Source organism: Pteropus medius, unplaced genomic scaffold (genome assembly GCF_902729225.1).
Source record: "Pteropus medius unplaced genomic scaffold, Ma_sr-lr_union100, whole genome shotgun sequence".
NCBI classification, from domain to species: Eukaryota; Metazoa; Chordata; class Mammalia; order Chiroptera; family Pteropodidae; genus Pteropus; species Pteropus medius.
The window spans coordinates 20,773,023-20,797,273 of record NW_024354502.1 but is presented as its reverse complement, the minus strand read 5'-3'; the positions used below and the strand labels follow the sequence as shown (position 1 = coordinate 20,797,273).

At 35.6% G+C, this 24,251-nt stretch overlaps 1 protein-coding gene across 2 annotated transcripts in view; it reads right to left on the bottom strand.

Annotated features, from left to right (window-relative positions):
* Positions 1–7,350: 7,350 nt before the first annotated feature.
* YWHAZ (tyrosine 3-monooxygenase/tryptophan 5-monooxygenase activation protein zeta) overlaps positions 7,351–24,251 on the bottom strand; it is a 28,153-nt gene continuing 11,252 nt past the window's right edge. For both annotated transcript variants that reach the window (XM_039853867.1, XM_039853868.1), the window contains exons 3-6: positions 13,047–13,170; positions 12,355–12,518; positions 12,178–12,273; positions 7,351–9,483 (exon numbers count right to left, since the gene is read on the bottom strand). In XM_039853867.1, the coding sequence (XP_039709801.1) occupies positions 9,424–9,483; positions 12,178–12,273; positions 12,355–12,518; positions 13,047–13,170 (444 nt within the window). In that variant the 3' untranslated portion in view covers positions 7,351–9,423. The remainder of the gene's footprint in view (positions 9,484–12,177; positions 12,274–12,354; positions 12,519–13,046; positions 13,171–24,251) is intronic.

Genomic DNA, 24,251 nt, shown 5'->3' with positions numbered 1-24,251 from the left:
GACCACTAGAGTCAGGGAAGCCTCTAAGGAGCTACTACAAGGCTGTCGTGCACTTGCCTCACCATCACCCCTGGAGGCTGTCAGGAGGCAGCTTCTCCTGGCCTCCCAGGTGATGAGATGGGGAGCTTTCTGGAACCACCGTGCTGCTGTCTAGCAGTGGCTCCTGACAGCAGGGCACCACTCAGCCCCTTTGGTTTTGGGGTCCTCTATTTGTGGGCGGGGGCACAGGGATATGGGGGAGCTTAGTCTTCCTTGTGTTGTTTAAGTAATAATCGGTCTGAATCTAAAAGTGATTCGTTGTATCTTTACTGGTCAAATCAGTCAGACTCTGTCTGCATATTATGTGTGAGCTTGATATTCTGAAGTTATTTTATATTTTATTTCCTCATTTATTAACAAATATTTATATCACACTTCCTATGAGCCAGGCACTGTTCCAAGAACTTTCCAAGGTATTGATTCATTTAATACTTGCAACAACCCTATAAAGTAGGTGTTATGATCCCTGTTTTAAAATTGAGGAAACTAAAGCCTAAAGTGGCTAAGAAACTTGTCCAAGATTACACAGGAAGTGGCAGGGCCAGGATCCAATCTCAGACAGGCTGCTCCCGAGTCAGTGCTCTTAACCTGAGCATGTTGCTGCCTTATGTTCCAGTCAACACCTAGGGCACTTTTTCTCAAACTGTGGTCCATACAACACTTGCACCGGAATCACGTGGATTACTCATTTGAAATGTAGTTTCCCGGGTTCTATCCGAAGATGTGCTATGAGAACATTGGTGGATGGTGCAGGAATTTCCAGAAATCTAGAGGTCAAACCTTGCAGCAATAAGGCACCTGGAGAATGACAGACAGGAGGGGACTGGGTCTGGAGGCCCAAAGAACCACCTTTCAAGCCTGAACTCCCTACCACTAGACTCTTGTACTTTTGTCATCGAGAATCCTGCTGGAGGTCAGGATAATTGCAGCTGGTAGAAATAGCCTACCGCTAGCAAGAGGAGTGTGGTGGTTTGGCAGTTTGTTTAACTTGTATAATTTTTAAACAATAAAAATGTTGAATAAATAATGTGTCCTCTACTTAACTTGAGAAGTTATTTTTTTTAATAGCATCAGTAACGGGACAAAGAGATATCATGTGCCTCCTGTTACAGTGCTCTATGGACCAGCATCACTTCAGTGGGATGTCAGAGAAAAGTGAGGAACCTGAAACTAATGAGAAAACATCAGGTAAAAAAAAGACAAGGGCCATTCTACAAATTAATTGGCTTGTATTTTCAAAAAATGTCATGAAAGCAGAACTAAGAAATTGTTCCAGATCAAAGGAGACTAAAGAGACATAACAACTACATGCAACTAAAGACCCTGGGTTAGATCTTTTTTTTCTTCCCTTTGTCATAAAGAACATTAGTAGGACAACAGGCAGAATTGAATAAGGTCTATAGATTAGGTATTGGCATCACATCAATGTAAATTTTATGGTTTTAATAATTATATAGTTTTATATGAGACTATTTTTGTTTTTAAGAAATAAACACTGAAGTATAAAGAGGTAAAGACGCATCATATCTGCAATTTACTCTCAAATGGTTTGAAAAAATAGAGAAAATAATATTTTGACTTTTGGAAGATCTGGGTGAAAGGGTATGTGAAAATTCTTTGTATTATTTTTTCAACTTTTCTGTAAGTCTAAAAGTTTTAAAAATTAAAATGGACATTTAATATTTGCTACTTAAGAATATGCAATCAAAAAAGGCCTTTAAATCCAAATCACCTAAAATGCCACAATGTTGTGCATATTTCTTTTGATGAGGAGCCACTCTGAAGTATTTCCTAAATGATATAATCAAAGTATTTAACATAAAATACAAAGGCTTTATTAATATCTCAATTCATGAATGATTGTTTTTCTTAATAAAAGAATAGTTACAAGAGTTTATTCTCAGGAAAAAAATAAAGTTATTGTTTTGTGTCATTAAGCAAAAAAGATTTTATTTCCTGGGAAAAGTAAATTTCGTGGTTAGTGTTTTGTTTTAAAGTCCCTTGAAAAAAAAAAAGAACAAAAAAGAATCAAGTAAGTAGTAATGTTTTCTTAGTTTATTGAGCTAAGTTTTAGTTTTAAGTTAGATTACTTGCCAGATTATTCAATTACCTAGTGTTATTTTTTAGTGTCCTATTTTTTTCATTTTAATTTCTATCCTCTTTTATTATCTTAATCATATTAAACGCATGTTTTATAGTTTCTTTCAGATGGCTCTTTTGCTCAAATTCTTGGTGCACCTGTTCCTTCAGTTCGTTTGCAGACTGGCCTTTGTCATTTTTCACTGTGAGCTGAGACTTTTGTTAAGTGGGGATGAAAATCTAACTGCATGTTCTGTTAAGTCTTCTCTCCTTTTCCTTTGCAGTCCAATAGCTGGTCCAATTGTGGTCCTTCATTCTCTATGTCCCCACCTAGCCCACTCCTCCCCTCAGCTGCAGGCTGCGTTGGCTGCATGGGGGTAGCCATGAGTGGGGGCAGGAAAGGTCTTGACTAGAACTGAAGGAAACTGGGCATTGCTTTCTTCTAACCATGACAGGTAGTAAAGCCAACTTTCTAGTCACTCACCGATTCTTTAGAGACCATCACTGATCATCTCTTAAACACCTTCTGCCAGCTGCTAGTTAACTGCTCCTCAGACTCTTGCTGTGAGGATTCCACCCAGACAGCACTTTTCAGCCAAGTACCTGGTCTCGATCCTGGCCTACTGCAAACACGTCCACATTCTTTGCCTCCACAAACCTTGAGAGGAGGCCATTTCTAATGCAGTTACTTTTCCCCACTCTACCATCAGCGTAGCCAGCTAGACACCATCTCAGTTTGAGAATTTGCAGTGAGCCTAGCATCACTGTTTGTGAAGTGGTCCCATTGGAGCACCACCCCTCCTGTCATCTGAGGAGGTAGGTGATGATGGGGAGAAATGCCTAGCATGCTAAAGCTTTCTCCAAAGAAATTCTCAGTTCCAATTATTATTATTATTTTTTGACTCTTCAACTTCAATCCTTTATAAAGCCCTCCAAGGATGGACTAAGGTCTCCCAAAATGACTTTCTGGTCACCACCCTTGTGAATTCTAAGAAAAAAAAAAGACCAACAATCATATGTATATTTGATCTAGTACTATTAAAGGATCATAAATAAGTAGGTTTTCATCAAGTCAGGGGATTTTTCATAAAGAAACCAATTATGTTAAATATAGAAGTTGAAGAATCCCAGAGGAACACGAGAAAAAAGTATTGATCTTAAGAATTGGCTATACATTGGGGTGTGACAGGAGATTCCTCAGTGATTTCAGACCGAATGTAGTGATCTTCCTCTAAAGGTTTGAAAAGTGAGGAGCCTTAAGACAGGCTGCATTTGCTGAAGTGCTTTGGCGGTTTGACAAAAATCTTCAGGCCCTGTGAGGGTGTGCGACAACTATGCGCTACCACAAGTCCTGCTCCTTCACTTTAGAGATTTTACTTTCCATTGTTTCAGTGTTTCATAAGCCAGCCTTCCCAGCTCATTCCTTCCTCTGACCAATCTCCAGTTCTTGCTCCCAGCTCCTTTGGAGTTCAACGATGAAACAATTTTAGGATATAATTGAATAGGATAGTAATTTTTAAGTCTCTATTGACAGAACTTTGCATGCTCAGTTTCATCAATTAAATAAACTTGGTCACTTTTCCATTTTTTCTGCCAATCTTATTTTTACCACTCAAGCAAGGCTTTGACTAATCAATTTATTGGCCCACTGTACTTTTTCATGTAGTTTCTGTAACCTCTAATGCCCGGAACTGGATTAATCATAATCCTTGTTTCATTCCTATACTTGAATGGATCTCTAATGAGTATCTGTGAATCCACCACCACATTCCCAGATAACGTTAGTAATAACTTCCATTTGATTATATCCTCCTTCCTTAGCCTGTCCCCTAGCTGCTTCTCCATAGAAAATCTCCACTTTTGACTTGTTCTTTATATCCTTGGTAGAAGAAAGACCAAGTTTTACCACATGTTTGCCTAAGCAAAAGATTTATTTTTAAACTTTATAAGGATATCATACTGTAATATAGCCTCCTGGAGTTTTTCATGTATCATTATGAAAATTCACTCATTACCACTTGGGCTATAGTTGATTCATTTTCATGAAGACTGTATCATTGAGTAAATAACTATTTTTCCTTTCAATGGACATGTGGATTGTCTTGGTTATTTCCTGATTCAAACAGTGCAGCTGTGAATACTCTCTTGTGATTTCCTGATGCATGCAGGTGTTCTAGGAGATATACCCAGGACAGAACTGCTCAGCTGTAGGGCTGTAAATGTTCAACTTTACAAGATAATGTCAAATTGTTTCTCAAAGGCATACCATCAGCCACATGTGAGATTTCAATCCACATCTCCAACATTTGGTTTGGCAGCTTTCAGGTTATACTAATCATTGGGGTAAAACTGTGGTATGAGAACTGTGGTCTTGGTTTGCATATTCCCAGTTAAGCCTCTCTTTGTTTATTGGTCATATACTTTCTCCTCTGTGACAATGCCTGTTCGAAATTTTTGCTTATTTTTCTATTTTCCGTTTTCTTGTAATTTTTACAGTTGTCTTGTCTCAGTTGCTTTTTACTTCCAGATATTTAAATTTATGTAGTTGAATTTATATTGAGATTCGCACATTAAGATTCTGAATACATACAATTTTTCTAGCTAGCTTGCTGTGTTCCATGTTGAGATCTTTGCTTACCAATCTCAAGGTCAGCAAATTATTCATCCACATCTTACAAACACTCTAAAGTTTAAGTCCTTCATTCTTCTGGATTTGATTTTTGTGCATGGTGTGAATTAAAAGCAATACAAATGGCATTTAAAAAAAAAAATCCACAAAATCATCATTACTTTTCCCGACACAGTAAAAGTTACAAATGGCATCCGCTCCCAAAGTAAACTAGGGCCATTAATGTGAAAAACCTATTTTAACAGGTAAACTTTGTCCTTAATCTCCCTGCTTGGGAAACTGTCATCTGCTTAGCAGATCTACAAACTGTTTTGCAGACTGTGGTTGTTTTAGAAATTGGTTTTTTTTTTTTTTTTTTTTTTTTTGGCTTAAAATATAGTCTTACACACCCTTGTTTTCCCAAATATTGTGTCTCCCTCCTCGCCTCCCCCCGCACCCCTCAAGACTTCGGCAGTGTGGACACTCTGAATCATACAGATCATGGGAGTTTTGCTAAAAATGCTTATTCCTGGATCCAACCTAAGAAATTAGAATCCTTGAATCAGGAAATAAACATGTTAAAGTTCCCCTCAGGTAATTAAAAACGTTAAAAGTGAAAACCATAAGCCTATGTTACTCTGAAAGCAGAACATAACCTATTTTTCCTTTCAACACTCAGAGCCCCTCACTTGCAAGTGCATGTTAAGTTGTTTTTTAAGTTCTCATATCTTAGATGCCTTTATACATGCCGTTATCTCCATCTGGATCCCATTCATTCTGCAAGTCTTGACTCAAACCACAAATCTTCGGAGGAACCCTTCTTAAACAGACAGTGGCCAGCCTAAACCAACAACTATTAATAAAAAACTTAAGCACCTAAGAAATTATTAGCAGGCTTCTAAGTTCTGTAATTAGATATTAACAATACTGACAATTCTTGGATTCAAACAGACCAAGTGTGGACTTTGAGAAATTTCATGGAATGGACTCAAATACAAAAAAAAAAGTAATCAACTGTCCAAGTCTCTGGCATCACCCAGGGTCAATAATAGATGTGCTTAAATATATCTTAATTTAGTTTCTGCTCCAAAACACATTTGCCCAACATGACGGTTGGACATTCTTATAAATTGGGTAACTATGGGAGAAGTACAGGGCAGGTGCAGTCTTCCAAACGTTAGCTGACCACCACTTTGCTATTGCATTAACTTTTAAGTTCTGAAATACATGGGGGTTGAGTCACATGTAGACTTCACAGGACCAAAAGTGAGCAGCATTATTAGATTTGGATGTATGCAAGCAACATTTTAAAGGTCAATTTTCAAGCTTTTAAAGATGTACTGTGATGGTTTTTTGAATACCATTTTTGTCAGCCAAGAGTACCAAATTTCCTTACAGGACTGTCGTAGTTTAAGAAACAAAACCCTACTAAGATCCAGTAGTATAGTTTTAGGTCTCCAGTTCTTCAAGGAGAGCTAATCAATGAGATTGCGACTGCTACAAGTCACACTAAAGATATTGATGTAATTTCACGTTTAGGACAGGATCCAAGCCTAGCTATTTTCCAAGTGCCCAGTCTTGGCCACCACTTTAAGATATTTCAATTCTACCACTGTAACTTCCTATGTGGTACATGACAAAATAGATTTGACCTTACCCTACAGGAAAATATGACTACCTACCTCTGAGCACGTAGCAAGTTATAAGGTTCCTAACATGTTGCAGGCTCTCATGCAGTGACTGACATTCGCATCCGAATAAAGTATCACTTTCCAAATAAAGCATCATTTTCCCCTAATGGAGATTAAAAACTAAATGCTGCCACTGCTGTATAGTCTCCAAGTTTTGGATCTGCATTCAGAGTAAATGGAAGATTTTTAAGTACTTCGCCATTGGTAGTTCCCAAATTACTCACTTTCAGCCCTCTCAAGTTGAGCTATGATCACAAATGAGATTGCAAATTCCAAATTGGCCTTGACTAGTTTTAATACGTTTTGGGGTATGGCAGGATTGATGATTTTGTAGGAAAGATAGGAAGGAAAAAAAAAAGTTGAGCTCCTAGTTAAGCCTGACGTACATTCTAACCCTCTTAGCAACCCACCCCCTTGCCATTTCCTTGATCTTTACAGCAGAGTTAAGTTTTTTAAAAAGCCAGGACCCAAGGCCAGAGCTGCACATCGGATTCTCCAAATTCCTGGAAACATATATTAACAAAAACAGACATGAAGCCTGGATTTGGGACAATTAATGTTACAAAATTCTAATTTTATTATTCAAATCCCAAGGCAAAAAAAAAAGAAAAACTCAGGTTGGAATCATCTATTGGGCTCTTACTATGTAGAAATGAACAGCTAATATTAATGAAATATCACAATTCATTTCAGAATCCAACTAGTTTAGATGACTGATGCACATGACTAGAATGTGGTAAGCTTTAGATTTAACTTATAGTTTACTTGAATGAGATCCACTTCCTCAGTCTAGCTTAATTCTCCTTAGCTATAAAATGATTACTTCATGTCCTTGGCCTGGGGATGGGGCGGGGGGGAGAGAGAGTTAAGCATTATGTTGTTGTCCCAAAAGCATGATGAGATCTTTTATCCTTGAAAGAAAGACCCCAAGGCCTCCATTGCACTTTTATTTGAATGTAGTATTTGGGATAATCATCCCTAAGGGCTGATATTTCCCAATTAATCTGAGGTCATAATAAACAAGCAACAAACAGTATTTGGGATTTTGGTCTCACCCTTATCATCAAGACTCACTGCCTCCCATCATCAATATTTATTGAGCATTTACAGTGTACTAGGCACAATATAACATACAAGAAAACATTGTCCCTGCTCTTGAGGAGCTTACATTCTAAAAGAAAAAAAATACACCTTTTAAAATGGTATTTTTGTTTGGTGTTTTCTGCAAGGTACTGAGGAAATAGTCTGTAGGGTGAGCGTTGGGTATAACTTAGCCCCATCATTATTTAAAGGGAGGGAAAGGAAGAGTTTTTAAAGGTAGACAATGACAGACCAGTCAGGGGAAATAACACAATCTCACCAACTAAGGAATCTGCTGCAGTAAATAGGATGAGGGAAATAGTTTGTGGGATGCAAGCAAAGGAAGCAGGGTATCCTTAGACACTGAGTGGAGCCAGAAAGATCATGCGGCCCTTTTTTCCAAGTACATGGCCACCAAGTAGAAATGGTTGGTGACAAGACAGAAGGCTAAAAAAGGTAATCTTGTGCACTTGACAAACAGAATAAAGGAGCAAAGTTGAAGGCAGGCCGTAAGAGTATCAAGAAATTCTTAAAAAACCGAAAGTGATTTGGAAGCACAAAACTTAGTTAATGCTGCTACCCAATGTCATGATGGGCTAAGAACATTTTAGCTTCAGAAGTTAGAAAATGCCATGTACTAAAATTTTTAATGGTTTTTTTTTTTTTCTGATCAATCCCCATACACCACCCCCCCACCTCTGGAAAAAAAAAATTGGGGGGAGAGGGGGAGCGTATGGGATGTGGGTGGGAACAGTAGTAGTTATATTAGTAGTATTTTGTAATGACAAACTTTGTATTTAAACTTGGTAAAAGCCCATTAGCTGCCAAGAGGGAAAAAGGAATAAATTTCCAAAAATGTACAATTTCGTTTAGAAGTTTCAGAACCAAGACTAATTTACATGAAGAGCTGTAGAGAAAGTAGTTGAAAAGTCCATTCATAAAACTTTTATTCCACTTACATGAACTTAATACACGTGTTCTTAACAATTATGCTTAGATTGTTCATGAAAATTTCATAAGACATTAAACAAAGCTAGCCATCATCTCAAGTTATTTCCCTGTTAACTATTTTTACAGCACATGCATGTTAGGCAAGTATCAAAAAAAAAAATCACAAAAGCAAAAAAACCTAAAAAAAAGTTAAATACATGGGTTTTTTGTTTTACTGCTGTGCTTGATATACATGAAGTAATGAATATCAAGCAATTCATTTTACTGTATCTTTACTTGTACATTTGTTCTTAGGTTGCCTAAAACATTTAAATACAAATAAAATGAGTGTAGCAAAAATAATGAAAGCAAACAGCAGGTAACTTTACAAATAATGGAATGTGAACCGTTTCTGCCCTTATCCAGAGTAAATTGGGTCACAACTAAAGGAACACTTCTGCAGCCGTAGTCAAAAGTGTGCACATTGAGATCGAGTACTCCACAGACACACTCATGGTTCAACCTGTGCTATCCATGGGATGTCCATTTCTACTACAGCCTTGTAAATGCTCCAAATCTTAAAGTACCCACAATAACTACACCTGTGACTGGAACCAATTATCCCTTTTATTCCCCACCAGGACAAACCAATATGTAGGCAGTTATCTTTGCTTAGACATGGAAGCAGTTTAACACTGGCCCTTGAGAAGCCACGATGTACCAAAAGTACTATGCCAAACATTTATAACTTGTATAAAAATTCCACATCCCCATATTGGCCACCTCAAGATGAAAACAGATAACTCCCTAAATGTTAACTGGCTCTACTCCCCTAATATTAAACATAAAAACCACATGGGAAATATAGAAATTCAAATAGAAGTAACATAAACCTGTCATAAATCGTAAACAAAAAACTATTTGTGGGACAGCATGGATGACAAATGGTCTACTGTGTAAATTTTAGAATGAGGCAGACAAAAGTTAGAAGGCCGGTTAATTTTCTCCTCCTTCTCCTGCTTCAGCTTCATCTCCTTGGGTATCCGATGTCCACAACTGGTAAAAGAAGGAAAGATTTTTCAGCATGTTTCAGTTTGAAAAAAGTCTTAATATATATACTATGGTACCAGAACATAACCATGGTTTTTGTTGAAAGGCTTTCTTTAAAAAATAGCAGCATTGAACGTAAGTTCAAGATACAACACACATCAATATCTTTATTCCTCTAATCATTTTGTAAGCACTGTAAATACATAGCAGAGATGTCTTCAAATAACAAAGTCAGACACGGGAAACTCCTGGTTATTCATAGAAGGTAAAAAGAAAGTAAATGAAACCAACGAGTGCTAAGTATCAATAACTATCAGAATAATTGGAATGTCCCGAACAGCCCCAAGTGAGAGATGAATGTACAACTTTACTGCAACTAAACCAGAATCATCCAATATGGCCTATGCTCAAGAAGCCTAAGTTGACTACTTTCCCCTGGTAGATCTTACAGACTCTCATTTAGAGAGAATCCCACACTCCATGAAATTCAAGAGACAAGATACTGGAATAAAATACGAATTAGCTTTTCTAATGCTTTTTTAGCTTGGAAAACCATACCTTTGTGAATTTGTCTAATTCAAAATAAATAGATGAACACAAAATAGTATGGTCAGAACCAAATCTTCTAAGAGGGAAAAACTGAATTGTCCCATAGTGGTAGAACTATGCAGTCTATTAATTTTTTCATTAATGTTACAGTTTTTCAGCAGGTTAAAAAATTTTTTCCAAATTATTTCAGCTGCTTATTTATTATTTCAAATATTAACGATTTTTTACAAGTCTTACTGCTGTAATAATTATTAGAGATAATTATAAAAGAATTGATTCAAGATACTCTTAAATTTTATATTGCTTATACATGGAAAAACAAGTGGGGAAAAATCTCAATGTTTTCCTATCTCCCAAATCACCCAATAGTTTTACTTATTTATGAATCTAATAGACCTCTGGTCTGGAAAGGAGACTTCTTCCAAGATCACAGTTACCTAAACTGACCTCTGGAAACCTGTGTGCACCTGTTTAGCAGGGAGTTTGCTAAGACAAGATGAGATTCTCTTCTATAATCTCTTTCTAATTATACAAGGATTCTTGAACGTTCCACATAAACATGAAAAAATTTGATGTAAGATATTATTCCTTGAAAAAACCTATAATAAACTATCTTATCACTTCAACCCAGGAAAAATATTAAAAATTCTTTATATTAAAATTAGCTAGCAAAATGAATTGCTTCTTAAATTCGATAGACATAAAAAGATTCATTCTTTAAGAAACTAAGGCTTCTCTTAAAATAAAAAATCTCACAATATATGGTGTTGATGGGTACTAACTAGATTTAGCGAGGGTGATCACTCAAGTGTCTAATCACCATGTCGTGTATCTAAAACTACTGTTGTATGTCAGAAGTAACTGAAAAATAAGGAAACACCCAGAATGGTGCCACAAACTGTCCTAGATGATATAGCTAGGTGGCTCAAGAGGTTAAGATTCCCGACCTAGGACATCAAGTTTAAATGACATGTTTATAAAAATCATTTTGTTGGTAATGCAACATGAAAATATTACCCACATATTTAGTTTAATTTAAAAAATAAGTAAAAATCTCAAGTTTGTAGGTAGCCCCCTAATAAATTTTCTAAAATAATTTTAATAATAAATAAGCACACAACATGGTTCAAAAACTTTGCTGAGAACCTTCAACACTAGAATGAAAAACTAGTTCAGGAAATTGGCAGTGGACTAGAATAAAGCTGCAAGAACTAATATATAAAATGATACAAAGTCCCCAAGAGAAATGGCCCTAATGCTAACAAAATCCATTAGCACACTAGACAATAACCTCCATTCCTAGCTCTTTATCTGGTACAGAGAAGACACTTGATAATTTTTTCACCTAAGCCTCAAAACTTCAAATTTAGTACTTATCTGAAGAAGTATGAGAAAACATACAGGGCCAAAGAGACATATCAACAAATTCTAACATGTAGACTTTATGTGAATCCCAACTCAAATAAGAAACTTATGTTAAAAAAAGAAAAACTGAAAAGATAAAAATGACAACTGAAATTTGAACACTACTGAGATATTAAGGATTTACTGTTAATTTTTTCAGTATAATATTGGCAATGCGGCCTTTTTTTTTTAGTCTAGAGTATACCAAAAGGACAATCACAACCTTCCGTAATAAATCCTTTTCTTTTTTTCTTTTACTAAGAGACTAGGCAAAATAGATTTCCATTTGGATTCTGTAGAGTACCTTAAATTTTTTAACTGAAATTATTCATACCCTACCACAGCAGTATAAATATGAAGGCAACATAGGGTTAAAAAAGCATTTTTAATGAAATTTAAACTTAAAGAGAACTTCAGTATACTTTTGATACTGAAACTAAACTCTTCTGTAATTAAAATGGGAAAAATGGAATCACCCAGACTGAAATGGAAAATAAAATGGCGTATGTGATTTAAGGTCAAAAACCATGAATTACAATATTATTTTAAAAACTAAAGTTTTAACAACAGATCTATAACTAATAAAAGTGTATAATATTTCAGTTTCTATAAGGTGGTTTTCTTCAATTTTAACAGATTGGATCTTATATTTTAAAAAAACAAACAAAACAGAAATATTCCTTGTAGTAATCTATAAAACAATCTATTCAACTACATGAACCATTAATGATGCTATTATGTACTTACTGTCAAGTTGTCTCTCAGTAATTGCATTATTAGCGTGCTGTCTTTGTATGACTCTTCACTTAATGTATCAAGTTCAGCAATGGCTTCATCAAAAGCCTATGATTTAAAAGAAAAGTACATTTCATTGCTGAAATAATAAAGATCACTGTCTTTCCATATAACAAGTAAAATACATACTGTCTTTGCAAGAGAGCAGGCTTTCTCCGGGGAGTTCAGAATCTCGTAATAGAACACAGAGAAGTTAAGGGCCAGACCCAATCTGATAGGATGTGTTGGTTGCATTTCCTTTTTGCTGATTTCAAAAGCTTCCTGGTATGCTTGTTGTGACTGATCCACAATCCCTATATAATAGAACAAACCAAAATATACTGGTAAAATATGCACTTCATCTTCACCCCTTAAGCCAAACCTTTACTATCCAACAATATCCTCTAAAATATAAGCCGTAGCAACCTTAACTGAATAAGGTTCTTAAATTTAAAAAATAAGCTTCTCCTGGAACACCACATTAGCTATTGGTCAATGCCAAGACAAAGATGACTTTGTAATCATCTCAGTATTATATTTTATTAAGTAGTTTGCACTGCTCTACAGTTATGCTGTAACCACTATTTCTTAAAATTATGGGGAAACATTCCTATACATAAACTGGCTTTTCATCAAACATATATTTTAAGAAACCAATATCAGGCAGTAGATACACAGTCTCAGGACTAAAAAGAGAAAAAAGTACATTACTGCTCTTCATTTAGTGTTCTAAGCAATTACACACACACACACACACACACACACACACACACACACACACACACACACTTCCATACTATGTTTTTTTATACAAGTTCACCAGGTTGAAAAACACAGCATACCTTTCTTATCATCACCAGCAGCAACCTCAGCCAAGTAACGGTAGTAGTCTCCTTTCATTTTCAAATAGAAGACTTTGCTCTCTGCTTGTGAAGCATTAGGAATCAAGAACTTTTCCAAGAGAGACTTGGGAAAAAAAGAAAAAGCCATAAGAATAAAGTATTTATAAAACTGAAAGCATCTGAATTTCCTAAGGGCATATCATAGCCTAAATTATAAATTTTAATACCCAGTCATTGCCAATAGTACAACTGTTGAATGCAGTAGGCTCATGAATTTGTGGTTTAAAAGCAGAATTCTTTAGAATTTAAAGTTTAAAGTTAGTGTTCAGATTATTTAAGGTTTACACATTTGAATATCAGACTCCCTCTTCCCCACAGTGCTATCTATTCCATTTCAAGGTAGTCATGGTGTTAGAATGGAAAGAACCTAAGAGATGAACCTTTTGAGACTCTCAAGAAATTAGGACTTAAGCAGAAACCAATAATGTAATTAATAGACACTACTGGAGTCCGTGACAGAGCAAACAAAACAAAATTAACTTCATTTGTAAGGACATAATTCACATAATACCTCACAACCCAGCTTCTCCCTCCCTCCTCTGTTACGAGGTAAGCTAAAGATGCAGGTGAAGTGGGTAGTGGCCAAGTCGGCAGCAGAGTTAAGTCGCACTGTATTACAGAATGAGAATGAAGATGACAGAAGTCAACTTGATACGATATCTCCTATGATTATTAATCAGTATTTAAAACTGCTGGCCTGAAATCAGAGCACTTTGATTGGGATAACAAAATCTTCATACACCACGCCCATACTTTAAATTCAAAGATCTTTCAGCTGCAAAAGTGTTTTGCCCTTTGAACATGCTCTTTGGGGACCTGCCTCAAACAACAGAAGATAGTTCCATTCAATAATTGTTTCACTAAATAAACAAAAGACAAGGCCTTTTCAGGTTTTATTTTAATACGAAATGCATTATTCATTCAACTATGGAAGATGGTATAGCGCAGTGGCTTTGGAGTCAGTCTAGGTTTAAACTATGGCAACTCCACACTTTTAAGGGTAATTTCTATTTGATTGGCTAGGCAAAAGGTTAAACTATGAAGTTTAAGTAAAGAAATAGTATAATGTGATTAACCAAAATTCACAAATAACTTCAAATTAAATAACGGAAGAAAATATCTAAATTTAAAGGATTCGTGTACAATTCAATTGTGAACTGCTCTCTGGCTCATTTACATATATTTAAGATTATACTAAGACTGTTTTCAAATAAAAGAAGTGACAAGAACTAAGCCCAGTTATGAAATCAATTCTCTACCTAAGGCATTCCTATATCATATTTTATAGCTTCAATGTATTTCTTATATTCATCTATTCTCCAATACTTAAATGACACTACGATAGGCACTGAGAATATAATGAATATAATGGTGAACAAGAAAGTCCCAAAGTTTGTGAATAAATGGTCTAGCAGGGAAAACAATTGAAACTAAGAATAACACTGCCTAGTCATGTCCTTCACTTTCAGTGACTTTACCTAACCCACTCTATATATGTAAAGATGAAGGCCATGAACATGTGCAGTTAGGTAAGAATAAATCACTTAAGATATAAAACTTCAAAGTACACATCAGAAAACTTGTATAAGTTATTTACGAAAGGTGTCAATAAATGTTACGAGAATTAGTAATCCATCATTTATGAGTAGTAACTTCTGTATCCTAGAAAATGTTTTACACTGAGGTAACTCATAGAATGTTTTTTAATAGCAGGTAAGCACCTCTTACTCCCCAAGGTGAACACTGAATTAGCTATTATGCCTGATTAACAGCAACAAAAGTAACTTTAAAGCTATTAACCAGAACATGCAAGTAACAAGAAGGTGAGAAAGCAGTAGTCAGACTGTTTATTGGCCTAATGATGGACCAAAAGGACCAAGTACCAACTGTGCAGTGTTTCTGGTGAAATGCTGACTATAAGAATTTGATGAGCAAAATCATCAAATTGTATAATTAAGAATGTGTAGTTCTTTGTCAATTATACCTCAATGCTGTTGAAATTGAGAAATGGTAAATGGTATACTTCTGACATCTATCAGATCTTTCAGTGACATAAAGCTAAGAACCATTAAGATTTAAAAAAATAAAAAGACTTGATTAAAGATTAAATTTAAAAGGACCGACACTCTAGTTCAGAAAACTAACTCTGAAAGAACAGATCTGTGGTAGACTGTCTCCAAAGATGGCCTCCACCAACTCCCCTGCCAACCCTGTTTATGTATGCCATTCCTCCTCCTGTCAAAAGGTAGAATTTATTTCTTTTCTCCAGAATCTGGGCTTATTTTCTTGACTTGCTCTGACCAACAGAATGTGGTGGAAGTGACTGCTGTTCCAGTTCTGGGCCTAACCCTTAAGAGGATGGGCAGCTTCACCTTTCACGTTCTTGGTGCCCTGAGCCAGCATGTAAAAAGTCAAACCACCCGGCTGGAGAGAAAGGCCAAGTGAGCCCCAGTCAAGGGACATACTAAATGAAACCACTTGGATTTTTCAGCCCCAGCTGAACACAAAGCAATGAGTGACCCCAGCCAATACTGTGTGAAGAACTGCCCAGCAGGCTCCAGGCAAGCCACAGAATCACAAGAATGAATAAATTATAGTTTTGCAACAGACAACTGAGAAAAATAATTACATTTCAATAAACAGGACATTTTTGACAAATTAAGTACTTAATGTAGATTAATTTGATCCTTCCATAAGCATCTTCCATAAGTTCCTACCTTATGATGAGGTAGAAACGACAATTATCCCCATCTTAAGGAAGACAGTGGGGCCCAGCAATGTAACGTAATGTGTTTAAAACCACAGCTAACTTATGAAGATGCAACTGTGACTAGGCATTCTGACCTGTACTATTAACATTATGCTACATTTTCTCTGCCTCGGTGACATGCCTCCTAAAAAGGATAAAGTGATTCCAAGATACAAATAAAATTAGGACTTAAGGAAAATGATTCAGTTCTATTCTCTGCTAACAAGACCAAATCTAGAGTATATTGTTTCTATAAAAATGTATCAAGACAGGCATTTTCAAACTGGAGACTATCCAAGAAATCAAGTAAGAATAATGAGGAAACTACAAACTGTCATGAAGACAGAAAGAATATGACATGAATGGCTCCAGAAGACAAGTTTAGTAAGAAGCAGATTTCTTCTGAATCTGAAAATGCTTTTATGAGTGGTCCAAACTTAAAATAGGCCACCCAGATGTTAAGTTTCACTCTTCTTACAGAGATTTTTAAGGAGAAATAAGAGGATCTTTTGGGTATTTTATAGAGAAAATTCATAAATTAGATGTGATCTCATTAAACTAATATAAGATACGGAAGATACAGAGTTATAAAATGGGTTAAACAGTATGTTAATTTGTCAAATTGACCAAAGAAAAATAAAAGCTCAATTTTCTAGATTTGGGAGACAGAGTAAAGATGCAAAATATAGGAAGAACACCAAAATGCAAAGAATAAAAAGGGAAAAAAAGGAAGCAGCACTTCTCAGAAAGCAGCAGTGACAAGGAAAAAAAATGAAAGCAAGCTAAAGAGAAAATGGGAGAAAAGACTAATAGCTACTATCAAATGTACAAAAACTTAAAGAGAACACCCTGCAAAACACGCAGTGCAATCTCCTAAATTCTTTTCATCCTCAATAGTTCATTGAAAACGATGACAACTCTGGGACATCATTAAGAATTTAAAAAGGGAGACATGGCATTATGTAATAAGTAGATGAGGTACAACTTCAACAAAGGTTAGGCTGGCTTCTGATGTCTCTTCCACTTGTGAAATTTTTCATATAGCACATTACATTTTATTCCCAATGGAAAAGAATTTTCAGGTCAAACAGGAAATTTATAAACATCTTACACTCAGCACTGCTGAAATATTTAGAAATTCAGAGAATTTCCTCAAGTAATTTAAAAATGTTTTTGAAGACAGCCACTGTCTTTTAAAGATATCATGACCAACATTTTCAAATATACTTAAGATTAATGTGCTGAATTAGAGTTAATGCATATTCTGACAGTAGTCATCCTAATAACTTTAAGTTATTAGGATAGGAAGCAGCAAGACACCACTAAAGGCCCATATCCAACACCTCACCCAGAGCGCTAAAGAGGGCACTGAACCATGATCTAATCAAGTAAATTTTGTGGGCCCTGAGACATTAGTGATTTAAATATTTTTTTCTCTCTTTCTCTCTACACTGCTACAATTAATCTCATTAAGTTGTGAAAAAAACACTTAAGATACATAGGGTCACATTATGATTTTTTCCCCCCATGGCAGAATATGTTAACAAGTTTTTATAATACATGCTTCGATCCAAGGATGGTCCATGTAACATTAATGCTTTGATTTTGGAGTGCATAAAAATTAAGGAACGACATAAACTGACCAGTCACATCTAGTCCTGACTGCCCTTCCTGAAGTAGGCTCAACCTGCCTCCACTAACAGAAATTTAAATAAACATTCAATACTAACTGTGGTCAAATATTTCTAAATGAAAGGGTTTATAAACTGAAAATCCGTCTCTATTCTAGTGATATATATACCTCCTCTCACTGGTCCTTTAGTATGATTATAGCCTGAAATTAATAAGAAGAGTAAAACATTAAATTTTTAGGTAACAATTAGACTAGAAACCACCTGAAACACCAAAACTGCTGCCTGAGCTGGTGGCACTTCTTGGAGCAATAGCTTGGTGTAAGAGAAACAGTATAAACTCTAAACTCAGGCAGACTGAATTTTACTCTCGCCATTCATTTTGAGATCCCAGAGCCTTAATTTTCCATCTATGAAATGACTAAAATGAAAATCTACTTCAAAAGGCTGCTGTTAGGTCTAAATAAGAGTATAGACAAGAAAGCAACAATCAGATCCTGACGCAGAGTAGGAATTCTACTCAGATGTAAATATAAGAAGGAAACGTGGACATTCAAAAATCTGCTTTAATGCTTTTGTATTCTCAATTTCAGTACTTTACTTTGGGCTAAGTAATCTAAACTTGTGTAACTAGGAAGAGTGGTGAAATAATGCGCAAAAAGCCTCCATTTAAAAACACAGGATTCAAAAGAGAAAAGATACTTAGTCTTATTCTTTTTATAGCTGACTTCTACAAGGCACAGGCCATAGAGACAGAGCACCTATTGCCTAAATTCAAACCCCAGTTCATTGCTTACTGTGTCACCTGGACATAGTTCTGGAATCTCCCTGGGCCAGGTTTCTCATCTGTAAAAGGGAGATAAGGAGTAGATAGACTACACAGGTTGGAAAGCATTTAGAACAGGACATATTGTTTTGGAGGATAAAACAGTCCATTCTGAACCACATTCCTTAACCAACTATTTTTTTTCCTTCAAGCACTATCTAAACTAATCAATTACCATAGTATACTAATTTTAAAATGACCCCGTAACAAACCAACCCACCACCCTCTCAAAAACTCATCTTAGTTCTGAACTCTCTTCTTATACGAACTAATTTCCTTGTATTTAAAAAAAATGCTAACTTATTCCTCCCAACTGTGGTGTACTCATCTCTCAGTAAACAGGTAACTTCCTAGAAAAAAAGACTAAGTAGTTACAATGGATACTCCATATTTATGGTTTAAATGTTTTTGGTCTTAAACCCATTTTATATTCATAAAATTTTGGAAAACTGCCAATATCAAGGCAGTAAGTACTGGTTTTCTAAAATTCCCATTTTTGCTTCAAAGCTTGAATTTTATCATTGGTCGCAAATACCATTTGTGTTCCTTAAAGTGACATGGTCATTTCATTCATTTTCAAGATGTTTGCTAAATACCCGTCTGAATAACCCACAGCTTGCCTGTCATTCTTTGAACAATGCTCCATGGGAAAAAAATAAGTTAAGCTCACAGTTCAAATCATCACAAATTCTTTTTCTGGAAATAGAAAAAGAATTTTGCCTCACAGAATATTAAAAAGATGTCTACATAAAGGAATTTTACAGCTTTAAGGACATTAAGCAAATCTTTTTATTTTTAATACTGACTGCATGATGGTGAAAAACATATCAATTACTAATACAGTACTGCAGTTCTGCCTTCATTAGTGTTAAGGAACCAGTAGTTTTAGCCAGCACTGCTTTTGCATCATGCTAATGTCCACAGTGAAAAGAGCCAATCATGACTTAGTATTGTCATGAAAACAGCTGTGACTTCAAAAACCCCCTAAAACGATTCCAAGGGCTCCCCAGATTACTTTTAAGAACTGTTGATTTAAAGTAATCTGTGCTTAACTACCATCCATAGCTCCAATCCTATGTTCTCCCTAAAGCTAATTCTCAAAACCATTCAGTTTAGTCCATATACCTCTAGTATCTAAGAAAAACAAAAGGAAATACCCTAATTTCTAACAAACTAGTTAAACAAATGTTATATACTCATATAATACTAACACAGACATTAAAAAGCATGAGGTACATGCCAACATGGAATGAAGCATAAGTTATATACATCGAAGTGTGTGTGTGGGTACAATGTACAGAAAAGTTTATATATGATCCTACTCATCTGTATTCTTCAAGGACAGAATACAAATTTGCAGGATACCAAAAGACCTAATAGAGATTATCTCTGAGGAGGTAGGATGTCAGAGATTTCCTTTTTTTATTTTATATCCTATGCTCTATATTACAGAGATCCCCAACCTTTTTGGCACCAGGGACCGGTGCTATGAGAATCTAATGGCCTGATGATCTGAGGTGGAGCTGAGGCAGTGATGCTACCACTGGGGAGCAGCTGCAAATACTGATGAAGCTTTGTTGGCTTGCCCACTGCCCACCTTCTGCTGTACAACCCAGTTTTTAACAGACCACAGACCTGGACCAGTCCACGACGCAGGGGTTGGAGACCCCTGCTCTATAACATCTAAATTACTATTCAGAACATTTAATTTTAAATGATTTTACACTTTTAACTTTTCACATACATATGTATCCTTAACCTACTTATGGGCTCTTTAAAGACACATTTTGCACATATTAGTCATGTGAATATTAAAACCCCAGACTGAATTGTAATACATGCATAATTTGAACAGCTTCATTTAAATATAAGGAAACTAGAACTACTTTAAGAGAATGAAGGAGAAAATCTTAGCTCACCATGCTGAAGACTATGAAGAGTTCATCATCTTACCAAGCTTCTAAATAGTTAAAACATGACAAATTACTGAAGTCGATACTATATGTGAGATAATGGAAAATATTCAATGTTCTGCTTCTCTGAAGTCCTAAGAAATTGCTCAAAACTTATATATGCTTTACTAAGCACACTTTACAGCAGCCAAGGAACAGGCTAGGTACATCCTAATACATTCTTACAGAATCCTTGGGATAAGCTCTGGGTTTCTATGTAATAACCCCGAAGAAGGCTAAGGGAGACAAAAATATCCACCAGAAATAGGGTCGAATGATACTTTGAGTGACTTTGATAGGCAGAGTGACTTTGCTTGGAAGTCAGGAGGCCTGGATTTTGGTACTAACTCTGCCACCAAAAGGAGTAACAAGTTTCAAATACAAAGTCATGACCCACGCCTCCTCAATCTTGTTTCACTATAGCATTAATTTCAAAATCTCCATTCTAGCATTATCCCAGGAAAGCTTCTCTAAATACACTGAACCAACTTACCACTATTCTCCTTACGACTCTTTAAATTCAAGGTCACTTTTCCTTGCTCTTCTTTCTTAAATGGGAATTAGAATTTACTAAGGGTCCTAATACCTAACCTCAAAAGAATTAAGTACCCACTAAAAAGTGTTTATACAGATGCTTCTTGACAAAATGGGGTTACGTCTTGATAAACTCATCTAAAGTTGAAAAAAGTTAAGTTACAAATGCATTTAATACACCTACTGCACTGAACACCACAGCTTAGCCTAGCCTACCTTAAACATGCTCATACAAAAAACGCTGGCAATATAGTACACTCTGTAGAGTATTTGGTTGTTTTACCCTCATGACTGCGTGCCTGACTGGGAGCTGTGGCTCACTGCTGCTGCTCAACATGAAGACAGAGTACTGTACTACATACTACTAGCCTGGGGAAAAGATCAAAATTCAAAATACGGTTCCCACTGAATGCATATCACTTTTGTAACCACTGTGAAGTTGAAAAATCGTTAAGTCCAACCATTGTTAAGTCAGGGACTGTCTATATAAATCACTGGGCTATGTGCTATGATTTGGGCTTGCCAATAAGAATACGTGAAGTCAACTAATAAAAAAATACATTTCAAAGAAAAATTACAGATTATAGAACTGAGACATCTTACACCCTGGTTAATTAACAAGACAATATCATGTGTCTCCTAATGCACCAAGGAGGGCACAATATCATATCTAGGAATTCTTCCCAAGTACACAATCTGAATTTTGGTGAGGAATCACCAAGTCCAAATTGAGACACATTCTATGTCATAACTGGCCAGTATGAGAACTGAACTTTATAGAATTATTGAGAAAAGTATGTCAAAATCATGAAAGACAAAGACTGAAAAACTGATCCAGAATAAAAGAGAGTAAGGAGATATAACGATGAAATGCAAAGTATGATCCTGGATTGAATTCTGGACCAGAATTAGGAGATGAAAGTGGTATAATTTGTGAATAAATCCTACAGATTATATAGCTTATTTTGTCAATTATTTTATTAATTTACTGACTTTGATAATTACATGGTTATATAACATGGTAACATCTGGGGATCAGATAAAGGATATATGGGAAGTTCTTCCTACTATTTTACCAATTTTTTTCTAAATTTGAAATTATTTCAAAATGAAAAGTTAAAAAGTTAGATAATTTAACCACCATATGTAGAAATGTTATCCCCTCTTTTGGTTATTGAATAAGTATTATATTAAAAGTTTTAAAGAAAAATACTTTTTAATATTATTTACTGGAAGGTGGCATTACCAGTGAGTTTTGTTTTCTATCCTCATACCCTCTTTGTGCTCATCTGTTTCTCAAATTTCCTTACTGGGCTGGTAAAGCTTGTACTTAGAAGATAATAGCACTAAATCAACTGATACATTTGTAAATGAAAATGAGGGGTGTAAAGGAGGTTCTCACTTTGTCTTAGAGACTATTGCACCAATTGGTCATAGTGTTAAATTTAATTTCCACAAAATGTCATTAGCAAACAAATAGTAAATAGCCCTAGAATATCAAAAAAGAATCAACCCCTAATGAGACGTTTATGGATTGCAATTTGAAAATACAGCTGGGATGAAGAGTCTCCTTTAACTTGATCTTACCAAACAGATGACTGAGAAAGACCAAAGCCTCCTTAACCCATTCCTGTTTTAGACTGTACTATCACAGCCTCTTTGATGAACACAACAGATGAAGAGAGGTTAGAAAACAGATGTTCTGCTTTCATATAAATCATGCGCAAAAAATGCCAGTGGTTAAAAGAGAAATGGTGGCAAGACACTGAAGCAAGCACAAGGGCCCTCATATGTGGTTCTTGTTGTTGTCATTTAAGTACAGAACCCTAAACTAGTCTAAAACTGCAGTCATCACTATTAATGAAATTAAAGTTCTGGTTATTCTGACAGTCCCTTAACCAGACAAGCCCCATCCCTCCTAAAATCCATACATCTTATAGCAGAGTAAATATAATGTTTCAAACTATAACTAAGGGGATACTACCTTAAAGGACAGAAATTATTAATGCTTATTGGCATCACCTAATGAAAGTCATAGAACCTCTGAGCTTCAGTTTCTTAATCTGTAAAAATGAAAAAGCTATAGACTAGATGCTCCTTCAAACCTAAAACTCAATGATTCTAATAAAGTTCAATTCTCAATTTATTATTCAACTAAGAAACTCAAACTACTCCATGAATGTCATTTTAAGTACCATCCTCAATAGAAAATTTAATTCCAACTCTACACAATGTAGAAAAGTTCAAATTTCTAGTCTTGCACAATTTCATTGTGCACAAAATTTCCCAGAACTTTCACTTTATTCTGTAGAGCCACTGACCCTTTTACTATTCCTAGATTTCTTAAAATTCTAAAACAAATGCAGGCTATTTTTTGTTGCCAGAGGGGCCCATTGATTTGCAAATTAGTCTCTTACTCCCCCTTGTGGCTGGAATGGCTTCCTTTCCTGCAATTGCAACTTCATCCTTTGCTTCCAACCAACCAATTAGAAAGGTGCTCCAACAAGATTGCTAAAACTCAGGTGGTGTAAACTAATTTAGCAGCTATTTGCAGACATTTTGACTTTAAACTCACCTGTTTGTACAATGTTGGCCTAAGAGAATAAAATGTTGTGTTCTATGAATAAGGTCATATAGCAAATATACAGCTTAACTTCAAGGATATGAAATTACAGAAGATTTTGACCTATCACTTAACTGAATGCCATTTCCCATCAATAGGTGGCAAATCTTCACCATTTAACTTTTTAAAAATTCAACAATGAATTTGATAAAAGCCGAGATCCATTATCCTTGGTGTTTAAGCAATATTAAAGCCACTCTAAAATTATACAAGATTATTCTTCAAGTCTTATCCCTGTGATACAATTAAGTCTGCTGATAATCCCTCCCTCTATCAGATGGAAACAGCTAAAGGTGAAACTGGAAGGGAAAGTCATTACTTTCAACAAAGAGCACACTCACTTTGTGATGTCGTATTTCCAAACAGAGTAGTATTCATCAAATTACTGAACTGAGAACTTGTTTGTTCTAAGTATATTACAGCCTACCTATATAATACTGGTTTTTCAACTGTCAATTCCACAGAATCACATTTTTAAAAGGTGTTTGGGTAGGATTTTCATCAAGTGTCTCTGGGATGAATGTGGTCCAAAGTATGTCCTTTCTAAACCATGGGCAAAAAATTATGAGCTGACAGTTTATGGTTCTTGGATCAACAAGAGAAGTAGGTCTTTCTCAGAAAAGCATTTGTATTCACTGAGATGAGAAACATTCAACTCATCACTACTGGGTTCCTTGGTAATACTGCTAATTTAAAAAAACTCCCAGATCCCAAATGTGTTTGCAAGATAGGAATTAATCCCCACTAAGAAACAGTTCTAACTTCTCTAATGATGTCCAAATCATTTAACATTTCAAGTAAATGAAATTCCAATAAAACAAAAGTTGAGC